Source organism: Sardina pilchardus, chromosome 24, assembly GCF_963854185.1.
Source record: "Sardina pilchardus chromosome 24, fSarPil1.1, whole genome shotgun sequence".
In the NCBI taxonomy this organism is placed as follows: Eukaryota; Metazoa; Chordata; class Actinopteri; order Clupeiformes; family Clupeidae; genus Sardina; species Sardina pilchardus.
In genome coordinates, this window is record NC_085017.1 from 9,541,307 (window position 1) to 9,558,656 (window position 17,350).

Below are 17,350 nucleotides of genomic sequence, written 5' to 3' on the forward strand. Positions count from 1 at the left end.
AGAATAATTCTGCGGTCCAGTAGGCTAGTGTTCCCCTTCCCCGCGTGATGGGCGCTGTGTGGTACCCGGCTGCGTTGCATCAGCAGCATCCCTCAGCTGGTACTCTCAAGGTCGCTGGCGCGATGCATCATGGGAGGGTTATCGGGTCCGCTCCTCGCACACCGGGAAGTGAACGGGCCGCCCGAGCCTCACACTTTTATTCGTGAATATATACAGTACTGGATCACGAGAACAGGGTGCATACGCTCGGGCTGTGACGAAGCAGCTGTCACGAGATGTGATGTAAAAGCGGGTCACGGACAGACGCACGAGGGGGGAAAAAAACGGGAGGCAGCGCAGCATCTCTGTTTGTAATGGTAGGCGGGGGCGAGCCGGGAAACGTGCAGATAGTCTTGCCACCACTGTGTGTGACGAATATCAACGAGATTGCAGACTGCATTGGTGCCAGTGGGTCAGTGGAAAGCGCGGTCACGACCACATTTACGGTAAAGAAAACCCACTCAAATTCGCCTTTCTGTCTTCATGTTGTGATTGTTTTGATCAATTATGTGGCACGTGGGATAAGATGTGTCATCTTCAAATAAATCTAATGTCTACTGTTGTTAAAATGTTAGACCTTCGGTTGATGTAGTGCTATTTTGAGTAATACTGTAGCCTATGTGTATATCATCTGGGTTGGTTTGATAATCTGGCCCTCTATTTGGGCGGTATACGTGCTCTTGCAGTATCGTAGTAGTAGCAGCAGCAGCAGTACAATTAATTCAACCGAGGCAAAGAGTGGGTGTAGGCTTCCCTGGGTGTTGGCATCGTTGGAGGACCTGTTGTACTTTTGAATGTTTCAAATCGATCCTTGGTCTTACCCTCATCACGTGCGTTTTCTCGACAGCTTTACGGGTGGTGCTGATTACAGTAATTCTCTTCCATCGTGTATTTCATCCAGTGCTGTCTCTACTGGGAACCCACGCATCTTAGAAACAGCTTTTGCTCTCACTCAAGATGGAGGGAGAACCGGTGAGTGTGTCTATGTTGCAGTTTATGATGGTGATGCTATGGTAAAGATGTGTACAGTAGTTGAACACTATTCATCATTTATTGACAACATTTCTCTCTTAATGCAAATGAAATCACCCTAGGTCTTGTACTCAATGTTCTTGAACTGTATTCCAGCACATGGTGATTGATCTGAGGTGACTCATCCCTGTTGATCTATACATTTGGTAGTTACATGCAAGCATGTTGTGTAACAGTATGTACTTATGGATGTGTGTATGGTTGCACATGAATGGGTGTGTATTTGTGTAAGCTCGGGCTTTGGGAGATGAAATGTGGTGTTGACACGAACTGAGAAGCGTGCTTTGCATTGCCCATTGATCCTCACTAGAGGCCGAGTTATCCATATGGCCGTGTCAAACGGTTAGGGAGATATTGGATTCTTAGTTTAAATGCAATCAATGTTCATTTAACAAAAACCTCAGCGTGACTTTTGACACGTGGGGAGATGTGACACGCACAGTCAAAAAAGGAAAGTCAGGGCTGTCCAATTTTTGAAGCCACATTACATTGCAATTATATAAGCGGTCTAGTTTTGCATGAAACCCAGCATTATTAGATTTTTTGTTTTCAAATAGCCATTCCAATCATGCCATCCATTTAAATAATTGAATCAAAGGTATATCAATGTTAGAAAATGAAAAGACGGGTTGTCAAAGTTGTCAAAAACATGTACATGTAATTACACATGTACATGTAATTACACAAACATGTTTGTCTGTCAGTAACACAGTGTTATTACGTTTAACTGTACAGTTTGCCACAATAATGAATTTGTCCAACAGAATCATATGTAAGATCAATGTGAAGCACCTAAGTGACTTCTGAACCAGGAAGGAAAATGATGACATGGACTTCGTTGTGTTCCCAGTGGCCTTCCCATAAGCCTTTGCAAGAACACTGAGATTATCAAGCAGCTACTGTATCAGTGTTGCAACACATTTTTACATGTTTATGTTAGCTATACTGTATGTTTAGAGACCCTAATATAATCCCAAAGGGTTATTTTGGCAATGTAGATTTGATAGTGGGTGAGTCAGTCTTCACTGGATCAGATTGGTACAGTATAACGTCCATGTACAGTTCCTTGTGTGAGTCATGAGAGTACAGTAATTCGGCAGCAGCTGTCCACAGACCTAGCCAACCTCACGCTGAGGCGGCCTGCGTCCTCTGTGTTTTGGTGTCTTTTGTGCGACTATCGGGTGTGCCACTTTGGGTTTGGGTCTATTTTAGCAGATGTCAATGCAACTGTCACCCTCAGGCGGTTGTTATGACAACATGGGTGGAACTGAGAAAGTGAGGTTGGGTAGATTAAGCAGAAGAAGAATGGAGAGAAAGAGACACACACGCACGCACGCACGCACACACACACACACACACACACACACACACACACACACACACACACACACACACACACACACACACACACACACACACACACACACACACACACACACACTACTGTAGGGTTAATTGTAAAATAATCCACCTCTGGTATAGCTAGGTTTATTAAATCAGATCAAGTCACAATTCACTGTGAAAATAAATATCCCACAATGCACTGCACACTATTGCTGTTTAAAGATTCTTATCTAGACATGATGATTGGGAGGAAATTATTGGAAATTTATGTTTGTGTTTTGACATTAATAGAATGCTTACATTGTATTTGTTATGTCCTGCTTGCCTGAGGAAACGGTTGTAGGCAGCTATATTAAAAAGCAATAATAGCAGGCGTGCCTTTAAGGGGGGGTCAATGCAGTGAGTGACCTTGATATTGTTAAAGGCAGCCTAAGTAATATTGCAAAACACGGGCTACTTGTCCAGCTTGTCAAGTGATTGGAATTATGATATGATATGGTATTTGCATTTGATACATTTTACTGAGCTGTTGTGGTCTAAAGAGACACAGATGGGTAGTTAGCGAGAGGAAATCCATAAAGTGAGATTCTGGGACAAATAGGTTTTGAGCGGAGTAGTGGGTGTAGTTTTTTCTCAGGTATAGTATGTCTTAGTAGCCTGGGTTTTCCCATACTGCCTTGCGCGGTGATTTCAATCCCGCTGCTAAGCCAGTCTGGAAACTAACGCCCAAATGTTCGCCTGATGTTGGCGAACCAATCACAGAACATCCGAGAAGTTTCCGTTGCCTTCTTGCGTCTACATTCGACGCCAAAGGATTTACACTGATGTCAATGGCAGCCCTTAGCGTTGCATACGAACGAGTTGGGTGAGCGATGCGCATTTGATAGACATCCGTGGCGCCCAATGAACGGATCTGGGCATTTTTTCAAATACGAGAAAATGAACGTCTGGTTGCCAGACCACGTCTCATTTGAGAAGTGGTAGGCGTTAGCCAGGCTAATGTCTTAGGGGGGTACTGGTAGAAATTCTTTCAATTCCTTCTGTTTTTTGCTTAGCCCAGTGTAAAACAGCTCAATTTGCTGTTTCATTTATTTTGTTTGGTTGGGATTCAGAAGGCTAACCTCCCCCAACCCTCTTGAAGACTTATGAACCTATTCTGCTATACAGTGTTTTTAGTCAGACTTGAGAATATGTGATTTGTGCTTTAAAAAGTGTTAAGTTGTTGCAGAAAGAACACTGCAAACGGAAACACTGAAACGAACAGAGCTTCATGGTTATTGCTAAAACACGATGTGTGAATAAGGTTGTAATACAGCCTGGTGTCACCTTTACTCCATTGTTGACAGACTTGATTGGATATTGACTCTTCTTAGCACACAATGGAGATATATACCAGCATGAATGACCTTGGGAATTGAACCAACGACCTGTGTCAGTCAGTGTTGTACCGTCAACCCTAGAGAAACTCATTTACAGGCGGCTGGGTCAGTGTCCTTCAGACACTAGCTAAGATCTCCTCTGCACTGTAACTTGAGTGTTGCTCTATTGCTGTAAGAGTGGCTTTGGATAAAAGCCTATTCCAAATGAATAAATGCGATGTAACTGTCAGATTGAAGGTTGTCTCGTCTGGCCCGTAGAGGACATGTGAGGTCATGTGGGCTGGTGAAACTGTAGAGAGGGGGATCATATGGCTCAAGGCATAGTGCAGGCTCAGCAGAAGCTACTGGCGGTGGCCTCTAAACCTGCATTCAACAGGAAGCCCCCCCCCCCCCCCCCGCCCCCAGAGGAGATATGTCAATAGCCACCTGAAAGTAGGTCACTGATGGGAAGTATGCCATTGTCAGTCACATGAAGATGTGTGAAGGTATGGTTCCAAAGAAAGACTTCAACATATGATGTAGTTTGTGTTCAAAATGAATCTCATTGCCTACTTACCTGGTGAAAAGTATGGTATGTGTGTTGTTTAGTGATGATCTGGGAGGCACCGATTCCAATGCTGATATTCTGATGATTTCGGATTTCTTATTTTGACTTCATTTTCGTTGTCTGGTGTAGCAGGTGCCGTTGATTGCGGTGGACGCTAATTGTGGACGCTAATTGCAGACGCTCTGTGTACGTTTACGGAGCGCTGCAGTTACGTGCTCGGTGTAGTCTGGCCGTTAGCCTCTGGAAATATCACCGGATGAAATCGCCCAATTAGGATTGAGTGGAGGATGAGTCAGCACAGAGGACGAGTACCGTCATTTCCTGACTATTAGCCGCGGCTTATACATGGTTTTTGCAAAAATTTCGTCCGCAATGAGGTTGATACATGGGGACAGTTAATATGGTATTAATATGGTTTTGTTTCTTTTCACTTACATAATTACAGCCTTATACACAATGCGGCTAATACACAGGAAATGACTGTTGTTTTTCCCCCTCTGTTTTTGTTCCATTGTACCTCAAACCTATGTGTCTGCTTTCTCTCTGTGTCTTTCTGTTGGTCTCTCCATCAGAAACCCAAACAGGTGACGTGTTATCTGCTGTTCTCACTGACTACAGCCGTCATCGGATCCCTTCAGTTTGGATACAACACAGGAGTCATCAATGCTCCAGAACAGGTCTGTGTGTATTGGGGTGTGATGTGTTTGTGGTGTCTGTGTGTGTGGGTGTTTGTGTTTGTGTTTCTATCTGAAATAATCAGCTGAAATAAGTCAGCTGGTCTTTCACTCCATGCGCCCTTGTGATTGGTCCTAATGCTTCTGTCTGTCATGTTGTGTGTCAGAAACTGCGAGCCTTCTTCAACAGCACCTGGATGGAGCGCTATGGGAAGCCCATCGAGCCGGGCACCTGCACCATCGTGTGGAGCTTGGCGGTCGCCATCTTCAGCGTGGGTGGCATGGCCGGGTCCTTCAGCGTGGGAGTCATATCCAACAAATTTGGCAGGTTGGTTTTCTCAAACTTTTCCTGTCCTTCCCCACTTTGGACATGGGGAATTTTCAAGCCCCATCTGACCCCATTGACCCAGCAAAAAAGTATACACTTATACTTCTACTTTTGCAATATCCTACTTGTATTAAATATTACCTTGCAAGTAGACATGACTCTCCGGAAATAATGATTGACGGGTGCTAGTCTTTAGTGGTATTTTATGACCGTTTTGTAAAGTACAAATACTCTGCAACTGCAGGTGGAGCTCAAAAGCAAAAAAAGCTAGAGAAAAAAAATGGAAGGAAGAGAAAAAAATGTCTTTATAGAGTTAGAGTTAAAATTGATTAATTACTTTAATGACTTGGTAAACTTTGCCTGTAATCCCGATCTGCTCATTGCATTTTTTCAGCATCTTGCATCATTGCATAGGCAATGGTTATTTAATACCCTGAAGTTATTTTGAAATTAAATATCAAAGATATTGTTGCAAGATGAGCCAATCCACCCAAGACTTTATTATAAAAACACTAAAAAAGAGATCTGTGATTATTGCTGAGGGAGAAATAGAGCTCTGGCTGTACTCCAACTTCTAGTGTTGTGCTGTAGTATTTCTGAGGCACTCTCCCCAAAGTGTCCGCCCCCATCACCATCACAGGGCACTCTTACACTCATTCGGCTGCTCTTCTCTCTGGATGCTCAATTTTACTGTCTTACACTCATGCTTGTCCTCGTTTTGCAAAGATCTCTTGTCCTCATCGTACATCATATTCTCAACGTGGACTTATCTATGTACCTGCACATGTTCAACATGGGTTCATCTACCTGCACCTGTTCAACATGGGTTTATTTACATGCCCATATTCAACATGGGTTTATCTACTGTACCTGTATTTTGTTCTGTATCTTTTTCTGTCAGGATGGGCTTTTTTGCTGCTAAAATCATCTCATCTCTCTTTTCTTTATTCCCCTCTTTTCTTATCTTCATTGCTTTCAAAAGCATTTTGTATCACTGTGTGCTAAGAAGTATAACATGACATCATCAGACAGATGACAAATGCTCATTTTGTAACTCCACTCGTTCTCCTGTGCCCAGGCGGAAGGCCATGTTCATTGTGAACATCCTGGCCGTGATTGGCGGCGCCCTGATGGGGCTCTCCACCATCTGCTCCTCCTTTGAGATGGTCATCGCCGGCCGCCTGGTCATCGGGCTCTTCTGTGGCATCTTCACGGGCCTCACCCCCATGTACGTGGGCGAGGTGTCCCCGACTCCTCTCCGCGGGGCCTTCGGAACGCTCCACCAGCTGGGGGTGGTGGTGGGCATCCTCATCGCCCAGGTAGAGCTGCTTTAACGCCGCTGGCGCACGTTTTTGGTTGTTGGCTGGTCTCTTCGGGAGTTGCAAGCTCCTGTGTCCACTGGTATTAGCAGGATGCTAAGCTAAACTAGCTAAACTAGTAGGTACAAACTTCTACTAAATCATCGTGACGTCGTCTGAGTTTTCCTGCTGTTACATTTCTTACCTGCCTCTTGCTCGTAGTAACCTAAGTGGTCATGTTGTTGTTTACTCTCTCAGATCTTTGGTCTGGAGTCTCTGCTGGGCTCTGACCTGCAGAGTAATGGCCGCCTCTTGCTCGTACATACTGTACGTAGTAACCTGAGTGGTCGTGTTGTTGTTGTTGTTCTCTTTCAGATCTTCGGTCTGGAGTCTCTGCTGGGCTCTGACCTGCTGTGGCCGCTGCTGCTGTCCCTGACGGTGCTGCCCGCCGTGCTGCAGTGCATCCTGCTGCCCTTCTGCCCCGAGAGCCCCCGCTATCTCCTCATCAACCTCAACCAGGAGGACCAGGCGCGCAAAGGTGAGGACTCAGCCGAGAGATGAGAGATGGAGATGAGTTGGTACATATCAAAGATCCTTCATCACTGACAAGATAGAGCAACATAATGCATCTCTATGGAAGCAAAATTCGAACAGTTCCTGTCTGCTTAAAGAGGCGTGTCGCAAAGACGTCATAGTGGGATATCGATCTCTGTCAGATTGGCAAGCAGTTCAGTTCAAATGTAACGTCGCTTTCTAGGTCTGCTTAAAGGGGGATTTCGCCCCCCTCCCCTTTGCGAAAACAGAAGGCGGAAATAGTCGAATGTTTGCGCCTCTCACTCCGCTTTAACCCTCTCTGTACATATTCAGAGAGCAAGTTAGCAAGTTGTCTTTTGATAACAAGACTTTTGATAAGTCTTTTGCAGTCTTACGTTGTCACATTAAGTCGTTGCTGTGCCTTTGTTTCATTTTTAGAACAGCTAAGGGGGAGTTTTAGGCACTCCACACTTTCTCCACTTTTGCATCGTGCCTAATAACACCCCTTAGCTGTTCTGAAATCAGTATAAACTACGGCCTCTCGGAGCTTATTGCTTAATTAAACATGGATTCACAAAGACTCGAGTTCCATCGATTAGTGGAAGCTAACTGTTGCAGTAGACGCTGTGTTAGCGAAGCGCTTCAATTACATGACTGGTGTAGCCTAAGATTCTGTAGCCTGTGGCCCTCCCTTCTTGACTCCTCCATTGATACTTAGAAGGTGTTGTTTGTCTAGACTGAGGGAGATAAGAGCTTGTTGATCTGATAAGTGAAGTGGAGCCCAACAGCAGGTGTTGTCACTGGCCCACAACCCTCAGTAGATGAACAGAACGAGTGATCACTCTCTCCTCTAAACCTCTTTCACTGTTAACTCCTATACTGGCATTTCAAGTACTCAGTTAACGCACGACAACAACAGAGTTCACGCTGGTATTTTGCATTACATTTAGCAGACCCTTGTTTCCATATTGAATTAGAGTACACTACGAAATAATCCCTTTCTCTCTTTTCTTCTACACCAAGAAGAAATATTTGACTAATATGTCAGCGACTCTAGTGCTAGATGTTTGACTAACACACTAACAACACCAATAGATGTTCATCTAAAGGTCAGACAAAAAGTAATTTGTTTTGTGTTGGCCAACTCAGGGGCACAATAGTGGCTGACCCTGGGATCAAACTCACAGCCGTCTGGGGCTTTCAGATAGGAAGCAATATGTGCTGCCTTCAGCGCAAAACAGTAGTCACCACCGTGCGCCGAGGTCAAAGTTCAGCATTGTTGACTTTTGACTCAGTGTGCGCGAGGGCTAGCTGAACGGCGAGCTGACGCTAGCACTGCACTTGGCTTAGCGCAGCAGCAAGCTATTTTTGCTGCATGCAAGTCATCGGCAATAATGTGTTTCAGAGAGTAGTGGTGCCGTTGCCGTATCCTATGTGTAAGGCACTCTCAGCTAGGCTGGGTGAACCCTGCCTGAACTTCCGGCGAATTTGGATTTCGCCCGGCAGCTCGGGCTGGAAACTTGCATATCTATCTCCTCTGTTCCCTGCCAGAACCTTTGGCTCCAATCAGAAACTAGATAATCCAAAAGACGCACTGGATCGTTGGTCTGATTGGTTGAAGGACTATCCAAGCGTGTAAGGAGTCATTTGAACGATGCCCATTGATCATGCCTCTTGTGCAGTAGAAACAAAGCGCAGCCTCCCAATACTAATGTTCAATCTTAAAAGACTGAGCTTAGTATGGTGATAGCCAGACTAACTCTCAGCTATTCTTTGTAGAGAGCCAGACTCCAAATCACTAGACCACCAAACATCATGTCTTCATACACTTTCATGGAACAACTTTGTGCCTGATTTTTGGCATCCATTGTTGTGTTTCGCGTGCTGATTCATAGTGAGTTTTGCCTCCTGCCATTAGGTAGGAGGTACACTTGTCTTAAGCGGGCCAGATCCAATAGATACTTGAGATCATTTGTCCCATTTGCTGTTGGTCTTCTTAACAGGCATCAGGTCATTAGGTCATTCAGTTACTTTTAGCCTACAGTATATAAAATGGACCTGACCTATTGAATTGCTGCTTTGTGTTTGTACTGTATCTGTGTGTTGACTATCAGCTGTGCACCAAATTGCCCCTAGGGGACATTAAAGATAATCTATCTACTGTATCTATCTGTTCTTTACGCGTGTCTCGCTGTTTGGGTTGGCAGCCCTGGTGCGTCTGCGTGGCACGGAGGACGTCAGCAAGGACATGCAGGAGATGAAGGAGGAGAGCGTGAAGATGGCCATGGAGAAGAAGGTGACCATCGCCGAGCTCTTCCGCACGTCCGCCTACCGCCAACCGCTCCTCATCGCCGTCATGCTCCAGCTCTCCCAGCAGCTCTCGGGCATCAACGCGGTGAGTGTGGACTACAATTCCCATCATGCACCTCTAATGGAGGAGATAGGGGCTGTGTCTGAATCATAAGTACACACGCTGGCGAGCGTGCATTTTCCGGAAGTTACGTCAGAATAGACTGTCCGAAAGTCAAGCGCTCTCACTAGATGGGTACGTCGTTTGGCGTGATTTCCAAGTGTGCATCGATGCATCTTTTTTGGCCTCAGGTATCCCATAATCCATTGCGCAGTGCAGGTAAAGCTCCACACGTCATGCAAATCGTCAAGCAACACCCACCCCCCCTCCCCGAGTCAGGTGACACCAACTAGTTTGCGCTGTCCAAATGTAGGGACGCATACTGAGGAGCAAGCTAACTGAGACGCTACTGGAAAGAACGGTACTATCCAGCGTGCGCCCTTGACTTTTGGACACGGCCTAGGTTTGTCAGGAATGTTTTGGGGGGTGTGTGGGGGGGGCTGCTGGTGCATAATGGCTGCCATGCATCATGAGGGTGTGCGTGAGGGTCTCACTGTGAAGTGTATTGGATGCCTTAATAAAGCATTACAAATGCAAGTTGTTGTTTAGTTGACCCAGAGTTTGAACTCTGTTCTTTATGCAGGTGTTCTACTATTCCACTGGTATCTTTGAGTCTGCTGGGGTGAAGGAGCCCATTATAGCCACTATTGGAGCTGGAGCTGTCAACACCGTCTTTACCGTGGTGTCTGTAAGTATATCAGGTTTTCTGCTTAAACTTACACTGTGTGTGTGTGTGTGTGTGTGTGTGTACAGTATGTGTGAATATACGTATATATTGTACATTGGTACATTAATGTTCTCTCCCTGTTGGAATGAGTCTGAAACGGAAACACACACTTAAACACAGACACATTACACACTCTCAAATGATCTTCCCCCTTAAATGATGTGTGTGTGTGTGTGTGTGTGTGTCTCAGTGAGTCTGTTCTTGAGGCCGCCTTGTTTGACTTATTGGGTTCATAGCAATGCGCTGGGGAATAGTGTTACTGTAGTAACTGTTAGGTTTTGTTTTCAGCTCTTTTTGGTAGAGAGGGCGGGACGTAGGACTCTCCACCTCATCGGATTGGCCGGCATGGCTGTCAGTACCCTTCTGATGACCATAGCCCTCTTTTTGGTATGTTCCCATGTCCGTATAACACTCTTAAAACACATATGTTGAAAATAACACTACTTCTGTTGTTTTTTTTTTGACACATCTCTATTCCCAGATAGGGACAACACAAGCTGTGTTCTTTCTAACACATTCACCTTCCTTTTTCTTTCTACCTCTCTCAGAAAAATATCGAGTCCCTGAGCTATCTGAGTATCGTGGCCGTGTTTGCGTTCGTGGCGTTTTTCGAGCTGGGGCCCGGTCCGATCCCTTGGTTCATCGTGGCCGAGCTCTTCTCCCAGGGTCCCCGTCCAGCTGCCATGGCTGTGGCCGGCTTCTCCAATTGGACCGCCAACTTCCTGGTGGGAGTCAGCTTTCCCAAACTGGAGGTGATTTCTTTTGAAGACTCCCATCTGTCCACATGTATCTCAGTGTAATCTGTCATCCCCGTCACTTAGACATGATTATAATGTAGTCTAAGACGTGAGAAATTAGCATAATTAACATAAATGATCAATGGTTCATCACAGCTCTATTTGAGTCATTAGTTAATAGCTGCTTGAATAATTGATTTAGAAATCTAGAGCAAAATTGCCACCATTTTGAGATTGAGTCTTTTTTGGTATGTGTGTTTATTTTAATTCTCTAGAGCTTTATTCATGCACACAGTATGCTTATGATATGAGAATAAAGATGTAATATACTGTAAAACAAACTCTGCACATAACTGCAGAATGTATTGATACATATTGCAAAATGCTCCCGTCTTTGTGAATCAGCTGGATGTTTTGTATTTGCCCCAAATGCTCTCCCATCTTTGTAAATCAGCTGGATGCTTTGTATTTGCCTCACAGGAGTTGTGTGGCGCCTACGTCTTCATCATCTTCATGGCCTTCCTCATCCTCTTCTTCATCTTCACGTACTTCCGTGTGCCGGAGACGAAGGGTCGCACGTTTGACGAGATCGCGCAGAGTTTCGGCGGAGTCCCGGCCGCGGTCGACCCCTCAGGTGAAGCCCCGCCCCCGGGAGACTCTGCGGCGATGTCCGACTCGCCCGTGAAGGAGAAGGTGCCCCTGATCGCCGCCAACGCCACAGCCAACGACGTGGGCTCGCCGGGGGAGGACAAGACGTCCTCCACCACGCCTCTGTTGGCCGCGTCCAGCACAGACTCCAAACCCACCGAGGCACCGGCGCCCAGTGTGAAACCAGCACCTGCCCCAACCCCAGCACCTGCCCCAACCCCAGCTCCTGCCCCAGCTTCTGCCCCTGCCCCTGCCAAGCCCGCAGAGACAACTTCAACCCCCGCTAGCAAGCCTGCCGCAAAACCACCGGTGGAGACGGTGACGCCTGTCGCCACAGCTCCGGCTGCCAAGCCGGCCGCCGAGGTCAAGAAGCCGGCCCCTCAACCAGCAGCGGAAACTAAAAGTCCTGCACCCAAACCAGCTGAGACCAAGAGCGCTGCTCCTCAACCAGCAGCGGAAACTAAAAGTCCTGCACCCAAACCAGCTGAGACCAAAAGCGCTGCTCCTCAACCAGCAGCAGAAACGAAAAGTCCTGCACCTAAACCAGCTGAGGCAAAAAGTCCTGCTAAACCAGTAGAGGAGCCGAAAGCTGCCACTCCAAAAGCCCCAGAAAAGGAGACCAAAAGTGCAGTGGCGCCATCGGCTCCAGCTGAGACGAAGAGTGCTACTCCTTCTAAACCAGCTGCAGAAGTCAAGAGTCCAGCCGTACCTCCTGCAAAAGAGACCAAGAGTCCGGCTGCACCTCCTGCAAAAGAAGTCAAGAGTTCAGCTGCACCTCCTGCAACAGAAGCAAAGAGTCCAGCGGCTCCTCCTGCAACAGAAGCCAAGAGTCCGGCGGCACCTCCTGTGACGGAAGCTAAGAGTCCGGCTGCACCTCCTGTAAAAGAGACCAAGAGTCCAGCTGCACCTCCTGCAACAGAAGCTAAGAGTCCGGCTGCACCTCCTGTAAAAGAGACCAAGAGTCCAGCTGCACCTCCTGCAACAGAAGCTAAGAGTCCGGCTGCACCTCCTGTAAAAGAAGCTAAGAGTCCAGCTGCACCTCCTGCAACAGAAGCTAAGAGTCCGGCTGCTCCTCCTGCAACAGAAGCTAAGAGTCCGGCTGCACCTCCTGTAAAAGAAGCTAAGAGTCCAGCTGCACCTCCTGCAACAGAAGCTAAGAGTCCGGCTGCTCCTCCTGCAACAGAAGCTAAGAGTCCGGCTCCACCTCCTGTAAAAGAAGCCAAGAGTCCAGCTGCTCCTCCTGCAACAGAAGCTAAGAGTCCGGCTGCACCTCCTGTAAAAGAAGCCAAGAGTCCAGCTGCTCCTCCTTCAACAGAAGCTAAGAGTCCGGCTGCACCTCCTGCTGTGGAACCCAAGGCTCCTGCTGCTCCTGCTGCACCTCCTTCTGCTCCTCCAGCTGCTCCTGCTTCAAAGAGTCCTGCTCCTGCACCAGCTCCTGAAGCAAAGAGTCCTCCAGCTCCTGCTGCCCCAGCCGAGGCCAAGAGTCCCGCCGCGAAGCCCGACGTTGACGCGAAGAGCCCGGCAGTTCCGTCTGCAGCCGACACTAAAGTTCTGACAGCAACGCCGTCCACAGCCGAGCCCAAATCACCCTCACCGAAGCCAGCTGAAGATGGCGCCCCAGTGGCAGAGAAGTCTAGCTCAGCAGAAAAAGGGAAGGTTTAGGAGAAAAAAGAAACAGGGGTACAGGGGTGTGAGATGAACTCAAGTCCGATTGGTGGTCATGGTGTGTCATCCTTTATGTTTTGGAAAAGAGGAGCTTTTTGGACTCACAGGGTGGTTGGTTGTGGGTCCAAGTAGCCGGACGTAAGGTGCAATATTGTAGTTATCCTACATTTTTCAACAACTTTTTTTATATGTCACTGTAGATTCTGTGTATTCTGGATTTGCTTTAGCGGTCTATCATTAGGTTAAAAAGGGATTTGTTCATTTTGTAGCCTTAATTGATCTATTTATTGAAAGGCTTTACAACATGGAACAACGCCAAAGTGTCGAAAACAAACACACATAGACCTCAAGCATCCTTTTATGTAACATTTTAATGTAAAAAAAACAAAAAAGCTATTGGCTGCTGTCAGTGACCTAGATATATGAGTATAAATGTAGTTTTTACCATTGTGTCGCTTAAATCAGTTTCAGGTATGTTTGATAGTAAATATTATCAACACCAAGGCATCAGAAGATAAGACAAAAATGATACAGACCTGCCAGCTATGATCAATGAAGAAGATTGTGATGTTATCCTTATCAGACCAACATTAGAGAAATGAAAGCTCCTCCTCTCACATACAATGTACATGGATTGTCTCAATAGCATAGCTAGATAATGTGGAAAATGACAATCGCTGTAATTCCAAGGCATCGGACAAGCACAAAGTACTTCTGCTTCTAGAAACCCAAATTAGGAAACATCGAAAGATTTAGTGTTCTGCTGTAGAGCTCCGATAAAGCTTTTCTATAGACAAACTATTGATTAACTACCCAATAGATTTTAATAACGTAATTTCATTCCAATCTTAGATCAATAACCTAGATCAATTAGATATTAACGTTGTATGATTTTTACATCTTGAGAACTTAATTTCTCTATTTGAAAACTAATGCTATTGTGTTGTGAGGTACTTCTGAATGGAGCCATCAGTGTCTTGCCAAGGCTGAATCATTTGACATGATGGGAAGTTTTTGATGGGTGTGGTTTTCTCTTTAACACTTGAGTGATATTTCGCATCGGTTTGTGTTGGCTTGCTCAGTGGGTAAATTCTGAATACCCCTTTGTGACACTTTAGAAGTTCTTTGTGGAGTAATGTGATTCAGTGAAAAAGAAATCTGCTTTATTCAACACTGTACATCTCTATTTTTTACCATAGTCCAAATAGTGCATAGATATGCCACACATTTTATTTATTTTTTGCCCATATTGCTTAAATAGGATATATATATATATAAATATATTTATATAAAGTAAAAGTATTTATTCACAGGCACCTTTACAGTCCACCCTAAAATGTGAAAAGGACCACAGTTGTAATTCTGTGTAAATGTATTGTGATAATGTGTGTAATGTGTTGCACTGACGGAAAATAGCAAAAGAATCACATTCCTGTCGGAATCGTGTTGTCGCCTGGTGTATTTGACCTCTCCTAATGAAAGCAGCTTCTTCTGTCTCCATGGCAATCCCAACTTAAAGTAACACGATGTAGGCATTCCGCTTTTCATCAATTTTCAATGTACTGGGTTCCCGTTTAGTGCTAAAGAGGTTCTTAATTCATCTAATGACAACCAAAAAGACCTGCTCCTACTCACAACAGTGTTACATAGTGTAGTATCAGGTATTCCAGGAAAACATTGGCAATGTCAGAGACTCCATTTTCCTGATGTCAAGTCAGTGTAGCATCAGAATGAGTTTGAAGCCTTTTTTATTCTGTTTTGAAGTAAAAGAACTACATCGTGTTGCTTTAAACACTGTTTTACAACGCTTTAACACTGTACAGGAAATAGCCGCAGCTTGCCTCCTCCCTGAGTTTGCTGGCTTTGGATAAGATCCACTACGGATCGGAACAAAGGTTAGCACAGCTGTGGAACCTTATGCATATATGTATAACCAACACAAACCTACTGTATAGTCTGGAGAAGAGTCGTCTGTACAGATTTTTACTCTTTCTATGTAACAATGCAATGACTAAATGTGAGCTTCTCTACACTTTCCTTATTGTTATTATTTCAGTGGAATTATGGGAAAGGATTAGTGAGAGGAGGCGGGAGAGTTGGGAACAGTGTCATGAAATATTTCTTTGTTTTAATTTATTTATTTATTTACTTATTTATAATTTTGTTATTTACTGTTGCCTAAAACAATTTCTCGGCAAGAGTTGTTTTTTTATAATTTTGTGAATAAATGTGAATGCATCTAAAAACAAGCCCTCCTACCTTATTTTTTAAGATGTCAACAAAGTTAACTAAATTGACAAAGAGATGAAGCAATTCTGCATAGATGATTGAAGTCACCTTTTTCTTTAATTTTGAGATACTGTATCTGTTGCTTAACTGTTTTCTTTTTGTTTTTACCTTAAATCTTGCAAAGACCTGCTCTTGATCACATATACTGCATCTTTAACCCAGCCCAGCCCTACACAAACTTATTAAAGTGATATAGTCCACATGAGGAACTTTAAGACCGTCATAGGACGCTTCATTTCTGAAAGATGGTGAGGTTTTGTGTCATGAATACCTGCATTAGGAACTGTGACTTCAAGAGATCACCGTGTTACTCTAGAAATGTATCAGTAGATTGTTACCAAGATGTAAAAACTATATATATACTCCTGTACTTACATAAATAGTATATGTAGATATATTTGTATATACAGTAAACGGTAATAACGCTGTATAGTAAAGCTCCAAATACAATAGATGCATATGGCCATAGCAGTTTCATAGCTGCCTTTAATTGATGTACTTAGATCTGACATGTTAGACAGGTTGCCTATGCAGACAGGATAAGAGTTCTTTGGCACTGGGTGTTAAGTTAATCAAATGTTGAAAGTTATGACAAAGTTATTTTCACCAGAAGATTCAGCATTGCAGCACTGAATTAACAAAGATGCGGTTCAATTTCCTTGCCATTCTGCATGCCTAGAGGAGTAGATTGGCATGGGAATATTTACAGATGAGGACGTGAGGTGAATGCAAATCGGAGGTGTAATCAAGTATATGGGACTTTTGGCAGCAGAACTGAATGGGAAAACAGAACAACTTAGCTCTAAAACTGGACCAGAAAACTACCATGTCATTTGAATAAACTGGATGCAGGCTGGTTTGTTTCAACTGATGTTGAACTGAACAACTGAAATGTTGTTTTCATTTCTTACATCTACTACCGGCCAGATTCAAAAGCATTTTAATGAACACGTGGCCTCTGTCATTGACCGTTATCATGGTGACTGTCCCCTGTCCCTCATTTTGCCTTGTTTACATTGATGGTGTCTTTATGTTGTATTTGTTTTGACATTACGTTGTCTTTATTTTGTATTTTTATTTACGTTTGCACATGCTTGCATGCTTATATGTGTGTGTGTGCGCGCGTGTGTGCGTGTGTGTGTGAGTGTGTAAGTGCACCTGTTTCGTCTTTCACTCCGTGTAGAATGGATTAAGTGTCACTGACTCCTCGCAGCTTCATGTGCCTCTGTGCAAACTTTCCGAGCACTTTTTCTAATCTGTCGTCTGAATGTGGTGTGTTAAATGTATCAACCATCCTGTATGAGCCATGTAGCAGGAGTTTACATTCACGGGTAATATAGTCAGATTCTGAGGGACGGAAAGGAAACTCAATTACTCCTAATCAGTAAGGATTGTGTGAGGGGGAAAATGTCACTCTTTATTTGGATAGTCCATCAACAGGCTATCTGCAGGTTCTCAGATTATAAATAACCAATCTTTGGACACAGGTTATGATTAAGGTTAAGGTTAGGGGTTGGGGTTGGTTTGGTTAAAATGATGTTCAGTTATTGTTCAGCAATAATTTTACATACTGAACTTGAATGTCGACAAATTATCTGTTAAATCTTAACGGATGGATTATCCATTATCCAAGTGAAGTGTTTTCCCCAAAAAAATGCTTGCAAAGTCTTTTTACAGTGCTTTATTAAGATCTGTATGT

General features: G+C 44.6%; 1 protein-coding gene across 1 annotated transcript; it reads left to right on the forward strand.

Moving 5' to 3' along the window:
* The first annotated feature begins 343 nt into the window (after nucleotides 1-343).
* On the forward strand, nucleotides 344-17,348 carry slc2a3a (solute carrier family 2 member 3a). The gene is made up of 11 exons (XM_062530122.1): nucleotides 344-485; nucleotides 887-1,011; nucleotides 4,914-5,018; nucleotides 5,183-5,343; nucleotides 6,422-6,662; nucleotides 7,017-7,179; nucleotides 9,383-9,570; nucleotides 10,169-10,273; nucleotides 10,601-10,699; nucleotides 10,861-11,064; nucleotides 11,530-17,348. The coding sequence occupies exons 2-11, from the start codon at nucleotides 997-999 to the stop codon at nucleotides 13,357-13,359; spliced, it is 3,111 nt and encodes a 1,036-aa protein (XP_062386106.1). The 5' UTR covers nucleotides 344-485; nucleotides 887-996; the 3' UTR covers nucleotides 13,360-17,348.
* Nucleotides 17,349-17,350: the final 2 nt, after the last annotated feature.

Coding starts and splice junctions, on each gene's coding strand:
- slc2a3a (XM_062530122.1), top strand. Junction 9,571..10,168: donor AGCTCTCGGGCATCAACGCG/GTGAGTGTGGAC, acceptor TTCTTTATGCAG/GTGTTCTACTATTCCACTGG. Junction 11,065..11,529: donor TCAGCTTTCCCAAACTGGAG/GTGATTTCTTTT, acceptor TTTGCCTCACAG/GAGTTGTGTGGCGCCTACGT.